This window comes from Paroedura picta, chromosome 1 (genome assembly GCF_049243985.1).
Source record: "Paroedura picta isolate Pp20150507F chromosome 1, Ppicta_v3.0, whole genome shotgun sequence".
Taxonomy (NCBI): domain Eukaryota; kingdom Metazoa; phylum Chordata; class Lepidosauria; order Squamata; family Gekkonidae; genus Paroedura; species Paroedura picta.
The window spans coordinates 18064125-18083341 of record NC_135369.1 but is presented as its reverse complement, the minus strand read 5'-3'; the positions used below and the strand labels follow the sequence as shown (position 1 = coordinate 18083341).

Genomic DNA, 19217 nt, shown 5'->3' with positions numbered 1-19217 from the left:
TTCCTTTACCAAATGTAAAACGTGCTAAATAATTGCATCACCATCAAAGTCGGCCCAAACCAAAGCTAGCCTGTCAGAATCCATCTTCCAGCAAGTAATCCTCCTACCCATGGGGCTCCTTGTCTCAATTACATTGACACCCCCACAGAAAAGACTCCCTGTCCTCTCCAACATACCTGCACAGCACCTCCCAGCAAAAGCAAGAGCAGTTTCCTCATCTCCTTGATACCCTGTGCTGGCAAAACAGAACAAAGGGTCATCACAATTTGGAGTCAAAAGCAACCCCAGATTTCCTCCTACAATTACAAAGTGCAAATTGGGGTTTGGAGTCCTTCCAGAATTAGAGCTGACCTCCAGACCAGAGACCAGAATTAGAGTGACCTCCAGACCAGAGACCAGAATTAGAGTGACCTCCAGACCAGAGACCAGAATTAGAGTGACCTCCAGACCAGAGACCAGTTCCCCTGGAAGGAATGGCGGATTCAGAGAGCAGGTGGGATGCCATGAAGTGTAGAGGAAATGAAAGTCTTGGGCTTGTTATGTATGTGGACATTCTGCACAGCAAGCCAATATGCAAACGATGGCTTGAAGGCCAACCAATCTCTAACTGATGGACCAATCTGGGGGTCCTGTTAAAGGCCAATCAGGCTCCTCTGTTAAGGGTCAATCAGAGCTCTTGGTGGTCTGCGTGAATTGGTTTCTCTGTTTGGTGTTTGGTGTTGGGGTTTGTTGACTAAAGAACTGTTGATTACTGAAAAGTCTAGTGTGTGCCTATCAAACCCGACTTATTAGGGCAAATTCTGCATAGGTTGGAGTGTGGACTTTATAGCATTGTACCCCACTGAGTCCCTGTTCTCCCCAGGCTCAATTTCCAAATCTCCAGGAGTTTCCCGACCTGGATCTTGCAACCTTACCCCTCCATCCCCTAATCTGGCAACTCTACTGATCTCCCCTCCCTAAGCCCCAAATCTCCTGCCCCCAAATCACCAGGAATCTCCCAAGGTGAAGCTGGCAACCCTCGGGAGATGTGGAGAGCCCAAGGTCACCCAGCTGACTGCACGTGGGGGAGCGCAGAATCAAACCCGGCTCGCCAGATTAGAAGTCCGCACTCCTAACCACTACACCAAGAAGGAGATCAGCAAGGTATGACACCATACAGCTTCCATTTTCTCCAGGAGAACTTGTCTCTGTTGTCTGGATCAGTTGTAATTCCAAGAGATCTGTAGGCCCTACTTGGAGGTTGGCAACCCATTTCCCCTTAAGATCAGTGGAACCAGTCAACCATATTTCCCATTTCCAAAAACGGATTCAGCGGAGGTCAAAATATTACCCCCTCAACCCAAATGAAATGTAGCATGGTCTTCTTATACCCCATCCCCAACCATTATTAACTGCAAGAGAGCTTGAGGCCTCTGGGAGAGTTTCTGGTACCCACCTCCTAAAGAGGTACTCAGTTATGTCTTTTTGGTAAGGGGATTGAACCTCATGTTGCATTTAAGAATGATCTCACACATTATTGTGGTGTAATCTCTACCACAGCCTTGTAAAATAGGTCTGTGATTGCTGATGAAGATAATGAGAGAAGATACCAAGAGTGGTTGATGATGCTTGGTGTTTAACTTTGAAATGATGGAAATACGGCCGTCTTTCCTCTGAGAGTTAACATGATGTGGTGGAGTGGCTCACTAGTACATTTATTATTATTTATTTATCATATGCCATGTGTGAAATATAGCCAGGAGATCCGAAGACTGTCTGGCTACCAGGCGTGAGATGTTGCTTTGCCATTATCTGCCCCTGTGATGCTTTGCCATTACCTGCCCCTGCATCACAACTCTGGTATTCCTTGGAGGTTGCCCTTCCATGTGCTAGCCAGGGATGACCCTGTTTAGCTTTGGATATCTAATGGAATCGGATAGGGATACAAGTGCCCAGGTGGGACTTGGGGATCCCCTGGAATTATAGCTCATCTCCAAGCGATGGAGATCAGTTCCCTTGGAGAAAACAGCTGTCTTGGAGGATGGACTCTATGGTATTATACTCCATTAAGGTCCCTGCCTGGCCCAAATCCCGCCTACTCTCAGCTCCACCCCCAAAGTCTCCAGGTATTTCCCAACCCAAAGCTGGCAACACTAGGATCGGACTTGCCTGGGCTATCCACTTTGGGTTACAACCCGAATTACTATTCTTGCTGGAGTTGTTAACTCAGGGTTGAGAAATTCCTGGAGGTTTGGGGATGGTGGGTTTGGGGAGGGATCTCAGTGAGGCATAATGCCAGAAAGTCCGTCCACTAAAGCTGCCATTTTATCAGGTATAATTCTTGGGGGGGGGGGGGTTTGAGGGGCTGGCTCTCCAGAACCCACCTGGAACTTGGCAACCTTAACCCCTAGTCTGTCGGTCACTCTCCCTCAGACTAAGCTCCCTCGCAGAATTCTTGTGAAAATAAAATGGGAAACGAATAAGCAAGTATTCAGGATAAAATTCAGGATAAAAATACCAGAGAGAGGCATGTATGGTTTGTCTAGCACCCCAATTTTTTTTTTTAACAAAGAGCCTACCTGTAAGGGGGTCTCTGGCCAAAAGATAGATGTTAGGTGGAGATGTAAGAATCAGTTGCTGGAGATCGTCCTGGACAAAGGAGGGGAGGGGAGCCAACTCAGGTTATGTGGAACTACTTCAGAATAATAAACACTTTACCTACGCATTTGGCTCTATGGGTAGAAGATACCCCCTCCCGGTCACATGCCTTGTTGTGTGTTTAGAGCATAAAACACGAGGCTCCCACCAGGTGACACGCAAATCAGCTCTCGGCTCTGGAGCCGGAGCACAAATGAAGATTTCCTTGACAAAGCCCACCCCCCACGCGTTTTTAGTAGAAGCGGTTGATGGTGAACAAGGCCTATAATAATAGTATTGATGTGCTTCTGAGGTACTTAAAATCTGCTCCATTTTTCTCCTCCTGGCCTGTAGGTTGCCAGGACAACAGGGGAGCTCGGGGCAGAAACAGCAGAGATGAAGCACGCGAGTCACACGGATTCTGTCCCACCTGGTAGAATCTGTGCAGTCGTTGCAGAAGCATCTGGAACTTTTGCAACTTCTGGGCCTCATCACTTGGCGGGCTCCAAGGAGGTGGTGCTCCCCCAGGCATCGGGTCTCTTGAGGACACAAATGTAGCCAGGCACAGAGGAGAACAACAAGAGTCAGGTTAGAAGAATGCGAGCCACAATGGATGTCCTACATTTTTTGTATTTAGATCACAGCTGTAGAGGTAGGGTTGCCAAGGTACAAGTGGAACCTGAAGGACTTCTTCCATGACAATAGAAGAAGAAGAAGAAGAAGAAGAAGAAGAAGAAGAAGAAGAAGAAGAAGAAGAAGAAGAAGAAGAATTGGTTCTTATATAATCTCCAGGTGACCAAAATCAGTTCCCCTGGACAAAATGGCTGCTTTGGAGTGTGGTCTCTAAGCTGTTGAGGTTCCTCCCCTCCCAAGTCTTGTCCTCTCCAATCTCCACCCACCAAATCTCCAGGTATTTCCCAACCCAGAGCTGGCAACCCTATTGTTATGTATGCAGTGCCTCAGGGAACCAGAGCTTGAGAGCCAAGCTGGGATCCCAAAGCACGCGATTGGGAGCTTGAGTTCCAAGCTAGGATTGTAAAAAAACAGCTAATGGGGAACAAGGATTATAGTTGTTCCGTAACCAACAAAATGCCAGAGTTAACCTCCAATGAGAAGTCTCTGCTTAGGACCAATGAGGTTGCTGTTTCTGTTGGCTGCAGAGGAGAAGACACGCAGTAATGGGTTTAAACTACAAGTACAACGATATAGGCTAGATATCAGGAAAAAAATTTTCACAGTCAGAGTAGTTCAGCAGTGGAATAGGCTGCCTATGGAGGTGGTGACCTCCCCCTCACTGGCAGTCTTCAAGCAAAGGTTGGATACACACTTTTCTTGGATGCTTTAGGATGCTTAGGGCTAATCCTGCGTTGAGCAGGGGGTTGGACTAGATGGCCTGTATGGCCCCTTCCAGCTCTATGATTCTATGATTCTATACTGGGCGGAGAGATCCTTTTGTTCAGGATCTGTATATATTAGTGTCAGAAACCCCATGTTTTTCTGCCATGATTATATTCTGCTGTATGTTAGAGTGCTTAGCGTGCCTGGCCTTTGCACCATGATGTAACCTGGATGCCTTACCTTGACACCCCAAGGTTGATTTCCCGGGGCTATATTTTATGCTTATCATCCTCCCCAGACATTCCTTGCCTCTTCCTTCCTTAGTGTTCTGTAGTTTCCCATACTTACCCTTCCCTTGAAGCCAAAGTGGTTATCTCTTTATTTTGACTCCTTTGAACTGTGCCTGTTTCAAGATCCCAGGGGAGGGGTAAGTTCCTGTATTGCTTACCCTATGCTTTGTGAATCAGTTCTAACTATGTCTCAGATGTGTTAGGTACTTTCAGTTCTCTAATAAAGAAGCTGTCTTCAAAAGGTTTACTTATTTAGAATTCTAAGTCTCTCACAATTGGGTGAGGTTGGGGAACTCAGCTCAGTGTTTTGCTTGGGTCAACTAAAGAGCTGAAATGCACTAGCTATGTCTTCAGGTTTTTCCCAACCCAGAGCTTAGATCAGAATAGCTTACCTTAGCTAAAGCACACCAGCAGAGACCATTCTATTTAGAATACATCTCTACCACAGGTCTAAACTGGATCAACAGCTATTCCTTCTCTGCGGGGAACCTTGGGAAAGATGAGTGGGGCTAGAGCTCTTGAAGGGCTCAGAGAGACCTATTTTGCACCGGCGGTACCACACCAGGCTGCCATGGGGTGTTTGCAATGGGGAAATTTGCCCTTGCACTTCTTGTGTCCCCATGGGGGACCATTTTAGTGGTGTACCCAGTCTGCCCCGGATTTCTGTCCTCAGAGAAAGACAGTCAGGACGGAGAAGTTCTGCCACACTCTGCTGCAGCGCAGGGCATTTTCATTCATTTTTCAGAAGGTGTGATTGTGTTACAGTGCAATCCTACCTTATTAAAAATGAAAAAAAATGCCCCAGTTGGCGTCAGGGTGCTGCACAGTGCCGCAGAGTCAACTGAGGAATTTTTTTGTCCCTTCTGGGATGCCATAGTGGAGGGAGGAGCCAAGCTTGGAAAGCCTGATTCATTCCTGTACACATGGACCTGGTCTGACAGAAGCCCCGTTAGCCCCTGGACAAAAAAGATAAAATGGAAATATCTGTGTTCCCTTGCTGCAGGGCAATGGAGGGCCTGAATAGGGCCAGGCTCAGGGTGATGTCACTGTCATCTGGAAGCGGGCCTGCAACCATGCCAGTGCCAGCCAGGCCTAATTCCCCATGCAGAAAAGGTCATACAGGAGATGAAGATCACTTCTCTCATTAGTCCATAGGATACAAACTGCAATCTCATGATTACCTCAATTTGCCTCATGGCTGTACAGCAAAGGATATTGTTTTTAACCCTTCATCCACCACAGAGTTTCTCTATTTGAAACTAGACTCCTTGCTTTCTTATTACCATTTAAAGGGGATCATTGTGCTTTTAATTTTTTTTAATGTTAAAAAACAAGAAGTCCTAGTGGAGGTTGGAAGGTTAAACCCCCCCTCCTGTTTCTGCACCGCCCCAAGCAAATTGAGGCTACATGAGTCTGAAATTTGTATTTTTGGGGATAAACATGTGATCTTCACCTCCTGTTGTTGAGCCTGTTGACATCCCAACACCAGTAGCATTCTTTGGAGGAATCTCTATCAATTAAAGTCGGAAAAAAACATCGTAAAATAGTGATATGCATGTGGGATGCTTTTCAGTGCTCCCCTGCAAGGCCCCACAGGTGGTGGTTGCACCAGGGATTTCAGCAGCTGGGCCCAAACATAGTTTCTTTAGCTAGCGAGCAGAGACAGTACAACACAAAAGCAGTGTTACCAATGGCAACAGACCTCACCACTAGACTGGAATAGCATCCTCATGCCTCTGCAATCCAGTCCTTCTTGGTACCCACTTGAGTCCAAGCAAAGGCAAACCAGGCCACCAGCACAAGACACTCTAAAGAGAGCAACAGTGGCCATGACCTTGCTCATGAACTCTACCTCTCTACCTACATTGGCCGGGAAGCGCATACACATCTCCAGTCAAGCCGAAAAGCACCCTCCTTCCTGACATTCCTCCCTATCCCAAGCATTGTGTTGCTAAAGAAATGCTTTGTTTCTCCAGAAACCCCCTTCCTGTCCCCACCATCATGCAGGCCTGCCAAGTTAGAATTTCAACCCAGGTCCAGCACCTTCCAGAAGGTTCCCATTCTTCCCCAGATATCCCTCTTTGTTCACTTCCATCACCATCCTAGAGTGATCAAGTCTTTTGTCACACAGGATCAGAGAGCAATCACGCCTTTTATCAAAGGCCCAGCTAGCTAAGAGAAGGGTATAAACCCCTTCACCTGGACATCCCAAATCACTTCTCTGATAACCTCGGATCCTGCTAGATGCCCAACTTGAATGCTGGCTCCTTCCTGTGCTCCCCATGTCCAGATTGGTAATCATACAATCTTGCTGTCCTTATTTCCCTGAAAATTAGCCCCTTCCTACCTTTTTTCTCTTTGCATATGTGTTAGTGTAATTTTCTACAGTCTATTATTTGTCTTGTGTGTTTTTCTTTAATAAAACTATAACTCTTTATGTTTAATATATTTGTTTTCTGCCCCAGATTCCTAACCTCATAAACATTGGCAGAAGGTCCTCGCTAGATTACCCCCCTCTCAGATAGCTAAATTCCCCACCATAGACAGAGCATTTTGGGCAATGCCCGTGTTGTGCTACATCTTTCAGAGAGGGGAATGCTAGGAATTAAGATTGTGGTGGGAGATTGAACCACTAGAGTCCCACTGAGCCTTCTATAGTAGTAGTAGTAGTAGTAGTAGTAGTAGAAGAAGAAGAAGAAGAAGAAGAAGAAGAAGAAGAAGAAGAGTTGGTTCTTATATGCCACTTTTTTCTACCCATTCACTCTGGCATTAATCTTCGGCCTGAGGAAAATCTTTCGAACTACCTAAATAGACCTTTGGGACCAACCCTTGGCTCACTGTTCAAAATGTCATACCACCCACCGATGTTCAAATATCTCTACTCAGTGCAGCTAAGGGTATATCTACATCACATGTTTCATTGGTGTGACAGCCACTTGCTTATACCCAGGAATCCTGGGATACGTAGTTCAGAGAGGGGAATGCTAGGAATTTCTAAGAAAATATCCACCGCATCTCACTGAATGATAGTTTTTACAATTCTCTGGGGGGAAGGTGTACCACAAAACAGTGACTCACATTATTTCCATGACACGCATGAGGAAATCGCCAGCAGTTAGCTGAAGGTAGTACTCTCTGGGGCTCTCTTGTCGCTTCTTCTCCCAGGCCTTAGGAGAAAGATTACTCTTTGAGTCTGTCAAACTCTCCAGGGTTTCTACCTGTTGAGGTAAAGAGGCAAAGGTAAGCGGGAATATCATTCCAGCCCTTCCTTAGAAGTACAGTCCCAGCCTTCCTGGGCTTAACATGGTGCAAAACACTACAAATCATTGCCATTTAGATCTTCTCTCATAAACGGGTACCTCTCATGCAGCCTGGTCTCTCTGCACTGCAAGAACTCTGGACTTTTCTATAGGGTGAAATCAGCCTTCCAGTATTCTTGTTCCATCTGTTTCAAAACTAGGACATTTTTAACAGGGCTGATATCTCCCCCCCCCCTACTCTAGATATGTACCAATTAAAAGACTCGTTTGTTTAACCAGATTGGGTAGAAGTAGAGATGCCAGCCTCCAGGTGGGACCTGGGGAGGCCCTGGAATTATCATTGGTCTCCAGACTAAAGAGATCAGTTCCCCTGGAGAAAATGGCTGCTTAGGAGGATGGACTCCTTAGCATTATACTCCACTGAGGTTCCCTCCTCGCCCCAAATCCTGCCCACTCCCAGCTCTGCCCCTAAAGTCTCCAGATATTTCCCAAACCAGATCTAGCAAACCTAGATAAGAAGACATAAATGACAGTATCAATATCCCTGGCTCTAGCATGGCGCCCATTCTCTCCCCAAAATGCGGCAGGGATTCCCCTCCACTCTATGATTGGGTGTTCCGGCAGAATGAGCTCACTCTCCAATTTTCAAACAGACACACACAAAGCAACCTTACCCAAGTGACGAGAGGACCAGATACAAAATCTTCCAGCATCTCAGAGACATCTCCATCCATTCTGCCATCAAAGCCCCTGAGTGCGTCTGAGCCGGAGGGTTCCTTTGAGAGTTAGGTGCACTTGCTATCCTGTGCTACGTGCTTTGGTATGACTTAATTTTAAACTTCCTTCCGCAATCGTGGTGAGGGGAGGAGGAAGGAAGCTGAGACACAGCCATAGCAGAAAACGAAGGGACTCGCTTATGATTTCCCACTTCAGAGGTGGTTCCAAAGCAGGAAGGTGTTCTTGATCAGATGCTTTTGATGCTCAGGGGACATTAAATGCACCACTGCACACAAAGTACCATAAGTGCAGTTCACAGAAGCGTCCGTCGGCTTCGTTTCCTGCTCCGATCTAACTGTGACTGCTGCAGGAAAACCACACACAGGGTGGCAATGAAGAAATATAGGGCAGGCGAGACGTTCTCCATCACCCCCTACGATTGGTTTGTGAGTGGGACTCTCCAGAAGAGTCTATCATGAATCCATTCACCAGTCGCCCTGACTTCGAAGGCATCATGAGGCAGAGTGTTCCAACGGCTGCTAACAAACTACCTACATTTATTGTGTAAGATTAAGTACCTTATGGGAAACAACGATATCTGGCTGACCTTCATTAATTTTTTTTTCCATTCCCTATAAAGCAGTAAATAGACATGTGGCTCAAATTACCTTTGTGCAATTAACCATTCCAGCTGAAGGTAGCGTGGTGCTAATCTGTGCATATGTAAGCAGGTACAAGAGAAGGGCATTCTGGAAATATGCATACAAAATAATGAGCCCAGGTTGGGGAGAAATGGGAGGCTATAGTAAAGACTAATGGCTAGAGAGCCAGCTTGGTGTAGTGGTTAGAAGTGTGGATTTCTAATCTGGCGAGCCGAGTTTGATTTGGCGTTCTCCCACATGCAGCCAGCTGGGTGACCTTGGGCTCACCACAGCACTGACAAAGCTGTTCTGACTGAGCAGTGATATCAGGGCTCTCTCAGCCTCACTCACCTCTCAGGGTGTCTGTTGTGGGGAGAGGGAAGGGAAGGTGACTGTAAGCCGCTTTGAGGCTCCTTCGGGTAGAGAAAAGTGGCATATAAGAACCAACTCCTCTTCTTCTAGTGTCTGGGCAACCTGGCTTCTAATCTGTCAATGCTCATTAGGTTTGCTGGGTGACCCCGGTCCTGTCCCTCTCCTAGCCTAACCTGCTTCACAGCATTTTTATGATGATAGGTGTTATGTCTGTGGGCATTTGGACACAGATGCAAATGAGGGTTGTCTGCTAGCCAAGGAACTAACTAATCAAGGAACCAATCGGATTGCTCTGCTTAAGGGCCAATCAGATTGCTCGGACTGCTCTGCCAGGGCCAATCAGATTGCTCTGCTTAGAGCCTATCAGAGGCAGTAGCTGGCTGCCTGAAAGGTATAAAAGTGCATGAGTTTGTCTGTTTTTCTCTGTTCAGTAGTTGTAGTCTGTTGATGGAGTTGGTAAATAAAAATAGCTGTTCTGAAAAATTGGAGCAAACATAATAACACAAAGAAGGGAAAAGCTTAATAAAATTGCTCTGAGCTCAGAGAAAGGGTGGGCTAAAAATGTGAAAGTGCTTAATTTCGAAAAAGAGCTGCTCCAGGATTCAACCTTGGCTTTTATTCCAATCCCAGGTTGATTCAATCCTTGCCGTCTACACAGAATACGATTTCCATTTTGATTTTGGGCGAATTAAATTTTTCATATGCAACAAGCATGATTGATCTGGAGTGACCTTACCTTTCCCCTGTGATATCCTTGAGTGGATATAACCCTTGATAGTTGAAAAATTGGCATGAGTACAGGTGCAGATCTCTGCTTTCCCTGAAATAACTTGCTGCAGAGCCTCCAATACTCTAGAAAATCGCTGATTGGCCAGGGTGCTAGTTCCTCGTTCCCAGGTTGCAAGGCTTCTCTTAAAGGGGAAACCCTAACTTATCTCAGCAGAAGCTCCAGAAGCCCTAATTTCCCTTGGCAGAGATTTTCCTCTTGGATTTATTCTCTCTCTCCTCTGCTGTCTCTAATCCTTACCCCACTGCCCACCCCCATTAAAGAAATGCACTTGGATCCCCTCTCCCTTCTGAGCTTCCCTAATCATGCGGTGGAACACTTTTCTGTTTCAATGGGGGGGGGGAGAGGAAGACCCTAGTTCAGATTGATCTGAATTCAGCAGGATCCACAATGGAATAAACAAAGTAAGTGCAGAATTAGCCCTTGGGGAGCCACGCCCATGGGCAGAGTTCTCCCTGCACGATCAGCTTTCTAAAAATTATTTTCCCCATGCAATCAAGGTTAGTGATAAACTCATATCATATCGCTAAACTCATCCTGCAAAACTTTATATGATCCAAAAAGGAAGCAGAAATGAAGGGGGAAAAGATAGCCAAATGTTTTGGCTGTTGAAGAGTGGCCTCTGAGGGGCAAAGAAAGTGCAGAGAGGGGGGCAATGTGAGGGGATCTATATGTTTTTGAATTACTTTCACTTTGGAAGTGAAACAAGAGGAAAGTTACTACAAAACTGCTATCAGAAAATATGGTGAAGCAGTGACCAGGAAGTGAGCTGAGCACTGAAAGGAGGAAAATCAATGCAGAACAAAAAAGAAAACCCAACAGACACACAGGGTGAAAATCGAGGGAAATGCAGAATGAAAAAGAAAATCCAATGGACATGTACAGTGAAAGCACAGGAAAGCTCCAATGCATAGAGGCCATGGTTATCTAGCAGTAAGTGAATGTCACTCTAAAGGCTGTCATCTCTAAACTAAGGTGAACAGATTTTAACATTGGTAAAGTGGGACACCGTTGACCGGGGAGGGGGGGGGGTTCTTGATTAAAAATTTGGTCAATATGGAACAACAAAAAGACGAAGAAGAAGAAGAAGAGATTCTTATATGCCGTTTTTCCCTACCCGAAGGAGGCTCAAAGTAGCTTGCAATCACCTTCCCATTCCTCTCCCCACAACAGACACCCTGTGGGGTGGGTGAGGCTGAGAGAGCCCTGAGACTACTGCTTGGTCAGAACAGCTTTATCAGTGCCGTGGCGAGCCCAAGGTCACCCAGCTGGTTGCATGTGGGGGAGCGCAGAATCGAACCCGGCATGCCAGATTAGAAGTCCGTACTCCTAACCACTACACCACACTGGCTCTCTCTTAGTTTCATAGAACACAAAAATAGTATTGTAATATATATTTTTAAATTTCAACATAAGTACAATTTGCCAGGTACCCCCAGATGTCCCTTCAAAAGTGGGACAATCTGGTCACCTTACTCTAAATCTTCTTGCATGGAAACCATGTTTATGTTTCTTAGATTATTATACCGCCCGCCCAGCAAGCTGTCACAGGGTGATATGCACAGATCTTTACCAATTGATATACACAGAACTGAACACAGTACTCCAAATGAGGTCTTACCAGAGGGGAGTTCATCACCTCACACGATCTGGACATGATACTCTGTTTGATACAGCCCAAAATCCCATTTGCCTTTTCAGCTACCAAGTCACACTGCTGACTTATGTTCAGTGTCTGGTCTACTAAGACCCCAAGATCCTTTTCATACATACTACTGCTGAGACAAGTCTCACCCATCCTAGAGTATAAAATATACAACAGCAGTAATAAAATTAGATTTACAATTAAACAAACAATAACAAATTGTTGTTGTTGTTATTGTTGTTAGGTGCGAAGTCGTGTCCGACCCATCGCGACCCCATGGACAATGATCCTCCAGGCCTTCCTGTCCTTTACCATTCCCCGGAGTCCATTTAAGTTTGCACCAACTGCTTCAGTGACTCCATCCAGCCACCTCATCCTCTATCGTTGTCCCCTTCTTCTTTTGCCCTCAATCACTCCCACCATTAGGCTCTTCTCCAGGGAGTCCTTCCTTCTCATGAGGTGGCCAAAGTATTTGAGTTTCATCTTCAGGATCTGGCCTTCTAAGGAGCAGTCAGGGCTAATCTCCTCTAGGACTGACCAGTTTGTTCGCCTTGCAGTCCAAGGGACTCGCAAGAGTCTTCTCCAGCACCAGAGTTCAAAAGCCTCAATTCTTTGACGCTCGGCCTTCCTTATGGTCCAACTTTCACAGCCATACTTTGCAACTGGGAATACCATAGCCTTGACTAAACGCACTTTTGTTGGCAGGGTGATGTTGCTGCTTTTTAGGATGCTGTCTAGATTTGCCATAGCTTTCCTCCCCAGGAGCAAGTGTATTTTAATTTCTTTGCTGCAGTCCCCATCTGCAGTGATCTTGGAGCCCAGGAAAATAAAATCTGTCACTATCTCCATTTCTTCCCATCTATTTGCCAGGAATTCAGAGGGCCGGATGCCATGATCTTTGTTTTCTTGATGTTGAGTTTCAAGCCAACTTTTGCACTCTCCTATAACAATAACAAAATAACAAATTAAACAGCAACAATTATGTATTATGAGTATTTAATCCCCACAGAAATGTGTGATTTGGGAGTGGGCAGATTTGGGAGTGATAATATGAACAGGTTGAAAGTAAGAATAGGCGTAAATGTATCATGGTGGCTACAGACCTAAGTTCCATAGTGTTAGTGGGCCTGGAATGACCTGTAGATTAACTCATTTATGTGATTCTAAATCAACACTGTGTGTCTCTTCTTAAATTCTTTAGCGAGGAAAGCAATTGTCACAATTTCCCATCTTGTGGTCAGGAGCATGATGAGTTGAGCAGAAATATTATAATGTCATAGAGCTGAAAATAGATGTGGTTTTCCAGATTAGAGGCTGCCACTCTTAAAGACAATACCACATTGGCAATATCATTCCCCCCTCTTCCATTTTATCTTCACAACAATCATATGAAGTATATGAGACTGTGAGTGTTCATTCTAAGGTCACCCAGCAGATTTCTATGGCACAGGGACTGAAACCCAGGTCTCCTAAAACCTAGTCTGATGTTCTAACCATTTTACCACATTGGCTTTTCTTGGTACCATGAAAGTAGAAAAACTTAGCTGCTTTTGCTCCAGTGGGAGATGGAACACCGTTACTAATGATCCCCAGTTGACTCCATTAATTATCATACGGCAGAGCTAAGGAAAAGTAGAAGAGGTTTTCAGGGTGGGCCAATACAACAGGAAGTGAAAGGGACGGTCTCAGGTGGCAAAATTCAAGCAACTCAGAAACTGGTGTAGAAGAAGGGGCTTTCCGTACCGGGATCTTTGTAGCAAATTGGTTGCTGAATGAAAAATTGCCATTTAAAATAGTGGAATTCGTCGTTATGGATACCTGCCTTTGTAGTGGAATCCAGTTGCGTTTTGTAGCGTTTCCCACAGGCTTCCGGTCTCGGCAAAAATCGCTAGAAAGGAAGCGCTATTGCCAAGCTCGTCCCGCCCCTGGCCGTCAAGCAGCCAATGGGCAACCGCTAGCATGCTCCCAAACAGCCCCTTTCCCTTTAAGAAAGTTAAAAAAAAAACACACACGTTGCAACGAATCTGTGTTGATTCGTTGCAACGGAGAGACCCATCCAGCTGCCTGGTGTGTTTCAGCTGTCGTTTCATCGTTGCCACGCTCCCTCCGAGTGAAAAAAAAAAATCCCCCCCCCTCTCACGGGCCCGATTTTTGGCCGAAAACAGTGTAAAAAATAAAGGGAAAATACATCAGCAAACGGGCTTCTCTGTTGTTTGTGCTTAGTGACTGAAGGGGAGGGACTGAAGCCGGGGAAGCCTCTAAACAGAAAGAGGCTCGCTTGTGCGTTTATCCCCGTTCGCTCGGAGAAAAAAAAAAAGGCGATCGCTTCGCCGGAAGATCAGAGGAGAGAGCCAGGGGGAGGGACTTTGTAGAAACCGCAACAATGTTAACGCACAGGTCTTTTTCGCTAGTGTTGCAGATTGGTTGCAGGAGTGTATCGCTTTCCGGAGGGTGAATCCACTTTTGGGGATTTCCCTGAAAGCGCTACAACAAAGCGCTTTTTGCGGATCGGTTTCAGGTGTGTGGCAGATTGTCAACGACGTTGTGCATAACGGCAAATCAATAGCGTTTTCAATTGGCAACCATTGTACGATTTTGAAGGCGTGCGAAAAGCCCCGAAGAGTTGGTTCTTATATCCCGCTTTTCTCTATTCGAAGGAGTCTCAAACTGGCTTACATTTGCCCCCAAAGCAGACATCCTGTGAGGGAGGTGAAGCTGAGAGAGCCCTGATATTACTGAAGAAGAAGAGTTGGTTCTTATAGGCCGTTTTTCTCTCCCCAATTGAGTCTCAGAGAGGCTTACATTCGCCTTCCCTTTCCTCTCCCCACAACAGACATCCTGTGAGGGAGTTGAGGCTGAGAAACCCCTGATATTACTGAAGAAGAAGAGTTTGTCCTTATAGGCCGCTTTTCTCTCCCCAATGGAGTCTCAGAGAGGCTTACATTCGCCTTCCCTTTCCTCTCCCCACAACAGACACCCAGTGAGGGAGGTGAGGCTGAGAGATCCCTGATATTACTGAAGAAGAAGAGTTGGTTCTCATAGGCCGTTTTTCTCTCCCTGAAAGAGTCTCAGAGAGGCTTACATTCTCAGTGCTGTGGCGAACCCAAGGTCACCCAGCTGGTTGCATGTGGGGGAGCGGGGAATTGAACCCAGCTCACCAGATTAGAAATCTGCAATCCTAACCACTACACCAAGTGGTGTAGTGGTTAAGAACAGCAGACTCTAATCTAGTAAACTGGATTTGATCATAGAATCATAGAACTGGAAAGAGTCATCTAGTCCAACCCCCTGCTCACTGCAGGATCAGCATTCCCCATACTCCAAATCAGTGGTCCCCAACTGGGCCGCAAAGGCCATGGTGCCGGGCCGCGGCTCCCTCTCCACGCCCCCCCCCGCAGTAAAAAACTTCCCAGGCTGCAAGCTTGCGGCCCGGGAAGCTTCTTACTGCGGGAGGGCGGGGAGAGGGAATCAGGGCCGGGCCACGCCCATGCAGGCCGTGGGTGCGGCCCGATCTGCAGGGGCGGCCCGATGCGAGGGCGTGGCCCGCGCGGGTGCGGTCCCCGCGGCGCGGCCCGATGCCCTGCCGGTCCCCAGCCTCATAAAGGTTGGGGACCACTGCTCCAAATGATACTTGCTGGTTATCTGTGGGTTAATCACAGAACTTTCTCATCCCTACCTCCCTCTCAAGGTGCCTCTTCTGGAGAGAAGAAGGGAAGAAAAATGCAAACCCGCTTTGAGACTACTTAGGGTAGAGAAAAGCAGGGTATAAATCCAACTCTTCTTCTGTATTACACTGTCTGTTGGATTTCTTAAGCTGTCTGCATTGTTTTATATGAGAACAGTTTCAGTGAGAACAGAGGGCTATAAAGTAAATAAAACTGCAATTTGCACCTTCCGATATGGAATAAGAACTCAGGGGGAAGCCGAGGGAAGGCAACCTAATCAACCTGTATTTTTGCCACACAGTTCACTTCTAAAATGAAGTCATTGTAATCAAGGGTGGGAGGGCCCTTGAGGAAAGAAAACCAGATCCTCATCCACCACAAATGTGAAAGGGAGGGAGATGAGCACCATTAATTTTCACAGAAAGTAGAAATTTAGCTTACTTCAGTTTGTGGCTTTAATAATATTAATAATAGTAGGCTTTCAAGTTGCTACTGACTCATGGCAACTCTGTTAGGTTTTAGCTGATTGCTTTCAATGGCCCATTATGCACGGAGTGGAAGGTCCGCATTCGGGGTGGAATGGTGGCGGCTAAAATCACCAATTATGCACACTTCAGGTGGCAACCGGGCACAGAGTCAACGTATGCTGCCGAAAAAGCCGCGTTAGCAAGATGCAGAAGAAAATGGAGCTTCCCGGGACCAGGACGCATCCAGAAGTGGCTCCGGAGTAGCCGCGTGCATAATCGGATAGTCTGGGTTTTGCCGCTGTTGCGTTCCGTCCCGTGCATAAGCGGTTTGATTCACTTCTTCCTCCTCCGCGTTCTCCATGCCGCCGTTTCAGTGGCTGTGCATAATAGGCCAATATGAAAACTTGTAGGAAAGTCTCTATTGAAGATAACAATGTTGCTAGCTACTTAGAAGCTGTGCTAAGACTAAACTTCCACTGTCCATTGCTCTGTTGTAACCTCCAAGTTCCCCCTGCTCCTTCCGCCAGTCCATTTGGACATGAAGATTCCAAGATGCTATCCTTCAGTTAGCCAGAGAGAGAAATCTACCTTTCAAGGCTGTAATAGAGATAGCACTGCCAGACAACAGGACATGAAATCCCCCCACCAGCCAACTAACCCACTACTGCTATAATTCACACCTGAGGCACTTAAGGTGTTCAGTTATATGGACAAAAAACACATCAATAAAAGAACAAATTTATTTATTTTATATATTTATTTTTTTTATTTTTATTGCGTTCTTCCAGTGGTCTCGTGGCGGTTTACACAAGATAAAATAGTAAAAACAGAATAAAACCCCATAAAACACCCCTTAAAATGAGATAGATAGATAGATAGACAGACAGACAGACAGACAGACAGATCTGTGGCAGGCATGGATTTCCTTGGTGATCTCCCATTCGACCACTTATCAAGGCTGACTATCCTTAGCTTCTGAGACCTGACAAAATTAGGTAGCCTGAACTAGCCAGACTGCTTTGCGTTTAAAACGAATAGCAGAAAGAAGGAACAATGGCTGTTTATGCATTAAACTGGACCTGCAGAACAGGAACTACCATTCAGACAGCAGGGACTTCTGACACCATTGGGTAACACACAGGATTCGTCCTGCCACTGGACCATTTGAATGGTCCAATTGGTTTACACCTGGGAACTCACACAGAGCCAGTCACAGGTTTTGGAGGGAATCTTGAACTGCATACATGATGGGCAGTATTTTCTAGTTCAGTTGCTGTGATCTAATGAAGAGCTGATGTTTCACCCCATGAGCTATTGAACCCACTATTCTATGACAATAAAAGAGTAGATGGGGAAAGAAAACAGGAAAATGGGTGTGCAGCATAAGGAACCGAGAAGACTATTTCTTTGAGATGTTGTTTGAAATAAGCAGATATGTTTTTGGACATTGCCTTGTAGTTGTTAACATATTCAGGTATGTTACATTGAGTTAGACCGTTGTTCCAAGCTGAATATTGTCCGGGTCCAGGTCTACACTGTGACATGCCATCCGGTCCTTTTAATTAATACTCCCCTTCTCCACAATGGCTTATATTGCTCTTCCATTTTATCCTCATAAGAACCCTGCAAGGGAGCCTAGTGAGCAGCCTAAGGTCACCCTGCAATTTTCCATGGCAGAACATGGATTCAAACCTTGGTCTCCCAGAGAGTCAGCTTGGTGTAGTGGTTAGGACTGTGGACTTCTAAGCTGGCAAGCCGGGTTTGATTCCACATTCCTCCGCATGCAGCCAGCTGGGTGACCTTGGGCTCTCCACGGTGATGATAAAACTGTTCTGACCCAGCAGTAATCTCAGGGCTCTCTCAGCCTCACCCAACTCACAGGGTGTTTGTTGTGGGGAGAGGAATGGGAAGGCGACTGTAAGCTGCTTTGAGACTCCCTCAGGTAGAAAAAAGCAGCATATAAGAACCAACTCTTCTTCTTCTTCAGTAATCTCAGGGGTCTCTCAGCCTCACCTCCCTCACAGGGTGTCTGTTGTGGGGAGAGGGAAAGTAAGTGTAAGCCGCTTTGAGACTCCTTTGGGTAGAGAAAAGCAGCATATAAGGAACAACACTACTTCTTCTCTCATCTTTAACCGCCTGTGCTCATGCCTTTGAACTGGGGATGCTAAACTTTCCTTGGGCAAATTAAAAGTTCGCCTGCTGAGCCATTGTACCTTCGTGTTAGATGCCTATGCTGCCCTAGGTGTGGTTTCCTAACTCCCTCCCCCCTTTCCTCTGTAGGCACTAACCAGCCTGAGAGAACCGGTTTGCTTTCACAATTTAAGCAGAATTGCATGCCTTAGGTTGCATAACCCTGCCCCACACAGAGTTTGTAACATGACCTGAGTGAAACGTAACCTACCAGTCAGCCTTATGATACATTTTTCAAGGGTTATGTACAGTTTGTTAGGATCTGTGTTGTGGACTATCGTCAACCCTATGGTTGGGGATACCCACAATGTGGCTTGCAGTCAAACTGAGAGTCCACTTGCTCAGCAGTGTGACTTGGCGGCTAAAAAGGCAAATGGGATTTTGGGCTGTATCCAACAGAGTATCGTGTCCAGATCACGGGAGGTGATGGTACCGCTTTACCCTGCTCTGGTTCGGCCTCACTTGGAGCACTGTGTTCAGTTTTGGGCACCCCAGTTTAAGAGGGATGTAGACAAACTGGAGCGTGTCCAAAGGAGGGCAACAAAGATGGTGAAGGGTTTGGAGACCAAGACGAATGAAGAAAGATTGGGGGAGCTTGGTCTGTTTAGCCTGGAGAGGAGATGACTGAGAGGGGATCTGATAACCAAGTATTTAAAAGGGTGCTATGTAGAGGATGGAGCAGAGTTGTTCTCTTGCCCAGGATGGACAGACCAGATCCAATGGGATGAAATTAATTCAAAATAGATTCCATCTCAACATCCGGAAGAAGTTCCTGACAGTCAGAGTGGTTTCTCAGTGGAACAGGCTTCCTCGGGAGGTGGGGGGTTCTCCATCTTTGGAAATTTTTAAACGGAGGATGGATAACCATCTAACGGAGAGACTTGATTCTGTTCAAGGGGATGGCAGGTTACAGTGGATGAGTGGTAGGGTTGTGAGTGCCCTGCATAGTGAAGGGGTTGGACTAGATGACCCAGGGTGTCCTTCCCAACTCTATGATTCTTCCCCAAGGAAGAAAACTGGTGCTTCCTGAATGCATTGAACTGTCCCCAAAGTGTACCATGTGCAGTCACAGACATCTGGATCTTGTGCTCTGTCCTGAGTTGCTGGAGCTCAGCTTTGAAACACTGCAGGAAGAACCCTTGCAAGGGAGCAGAAGACAGAAATCCCAGCCTCATCTCCATCCCGTAGCCTGATTGAAGGAAAAGTTGTTAACTCCATCATAGAAAATA

The 19217-nt window shown here is 46.3% G+C and overlaps 1 protein-coding gene across 5 annotated transcripts in view; it reads right to left on the bottom strand.

The window, feature by feature from the left end:
• CCDC88B (coiled-coil and HOOK domain protein 88B) overlaps positions 1-8286 on the bottom strand; it is a 63861-nt gene extending 55575 nt beyond the window's left edge. For 4 of the 5 annotated variants that reach the window (XR_013228768.1, XR_013228771.1, XM_077324264.1 and 1 more), the window contains exons 1-5: positions 8179-8286; positions 7323-7462; positions 3047-3155; positions 2559-2628; positions 177-235 (exon numbers count right to left, since the gene is read on the bottom strand). Coding sequence is in view for 3 of the 5 variants with exons in the window: in XM_077324264.1 (XP_077180379.1) it covers positions 177-235; positions 2559-2628; positions 3047-3155; positions 7323-7462; positions 8179-8238 (438 nt within the window). In the remaining 2 variants the exon portion in view is untranslated. Of the gene's footprint in view, positions 1-176; positions 236-2558; positions 2629-3046; positions 3156-7322; positions 7463-8178 lie in introns of those variants that run through there. The other variant, XM_077324277.1, reaches the window with a different exon arrangement.
• Between the last annotated feature and the right edge of the window lie 10931 nt (positions 8287-19217).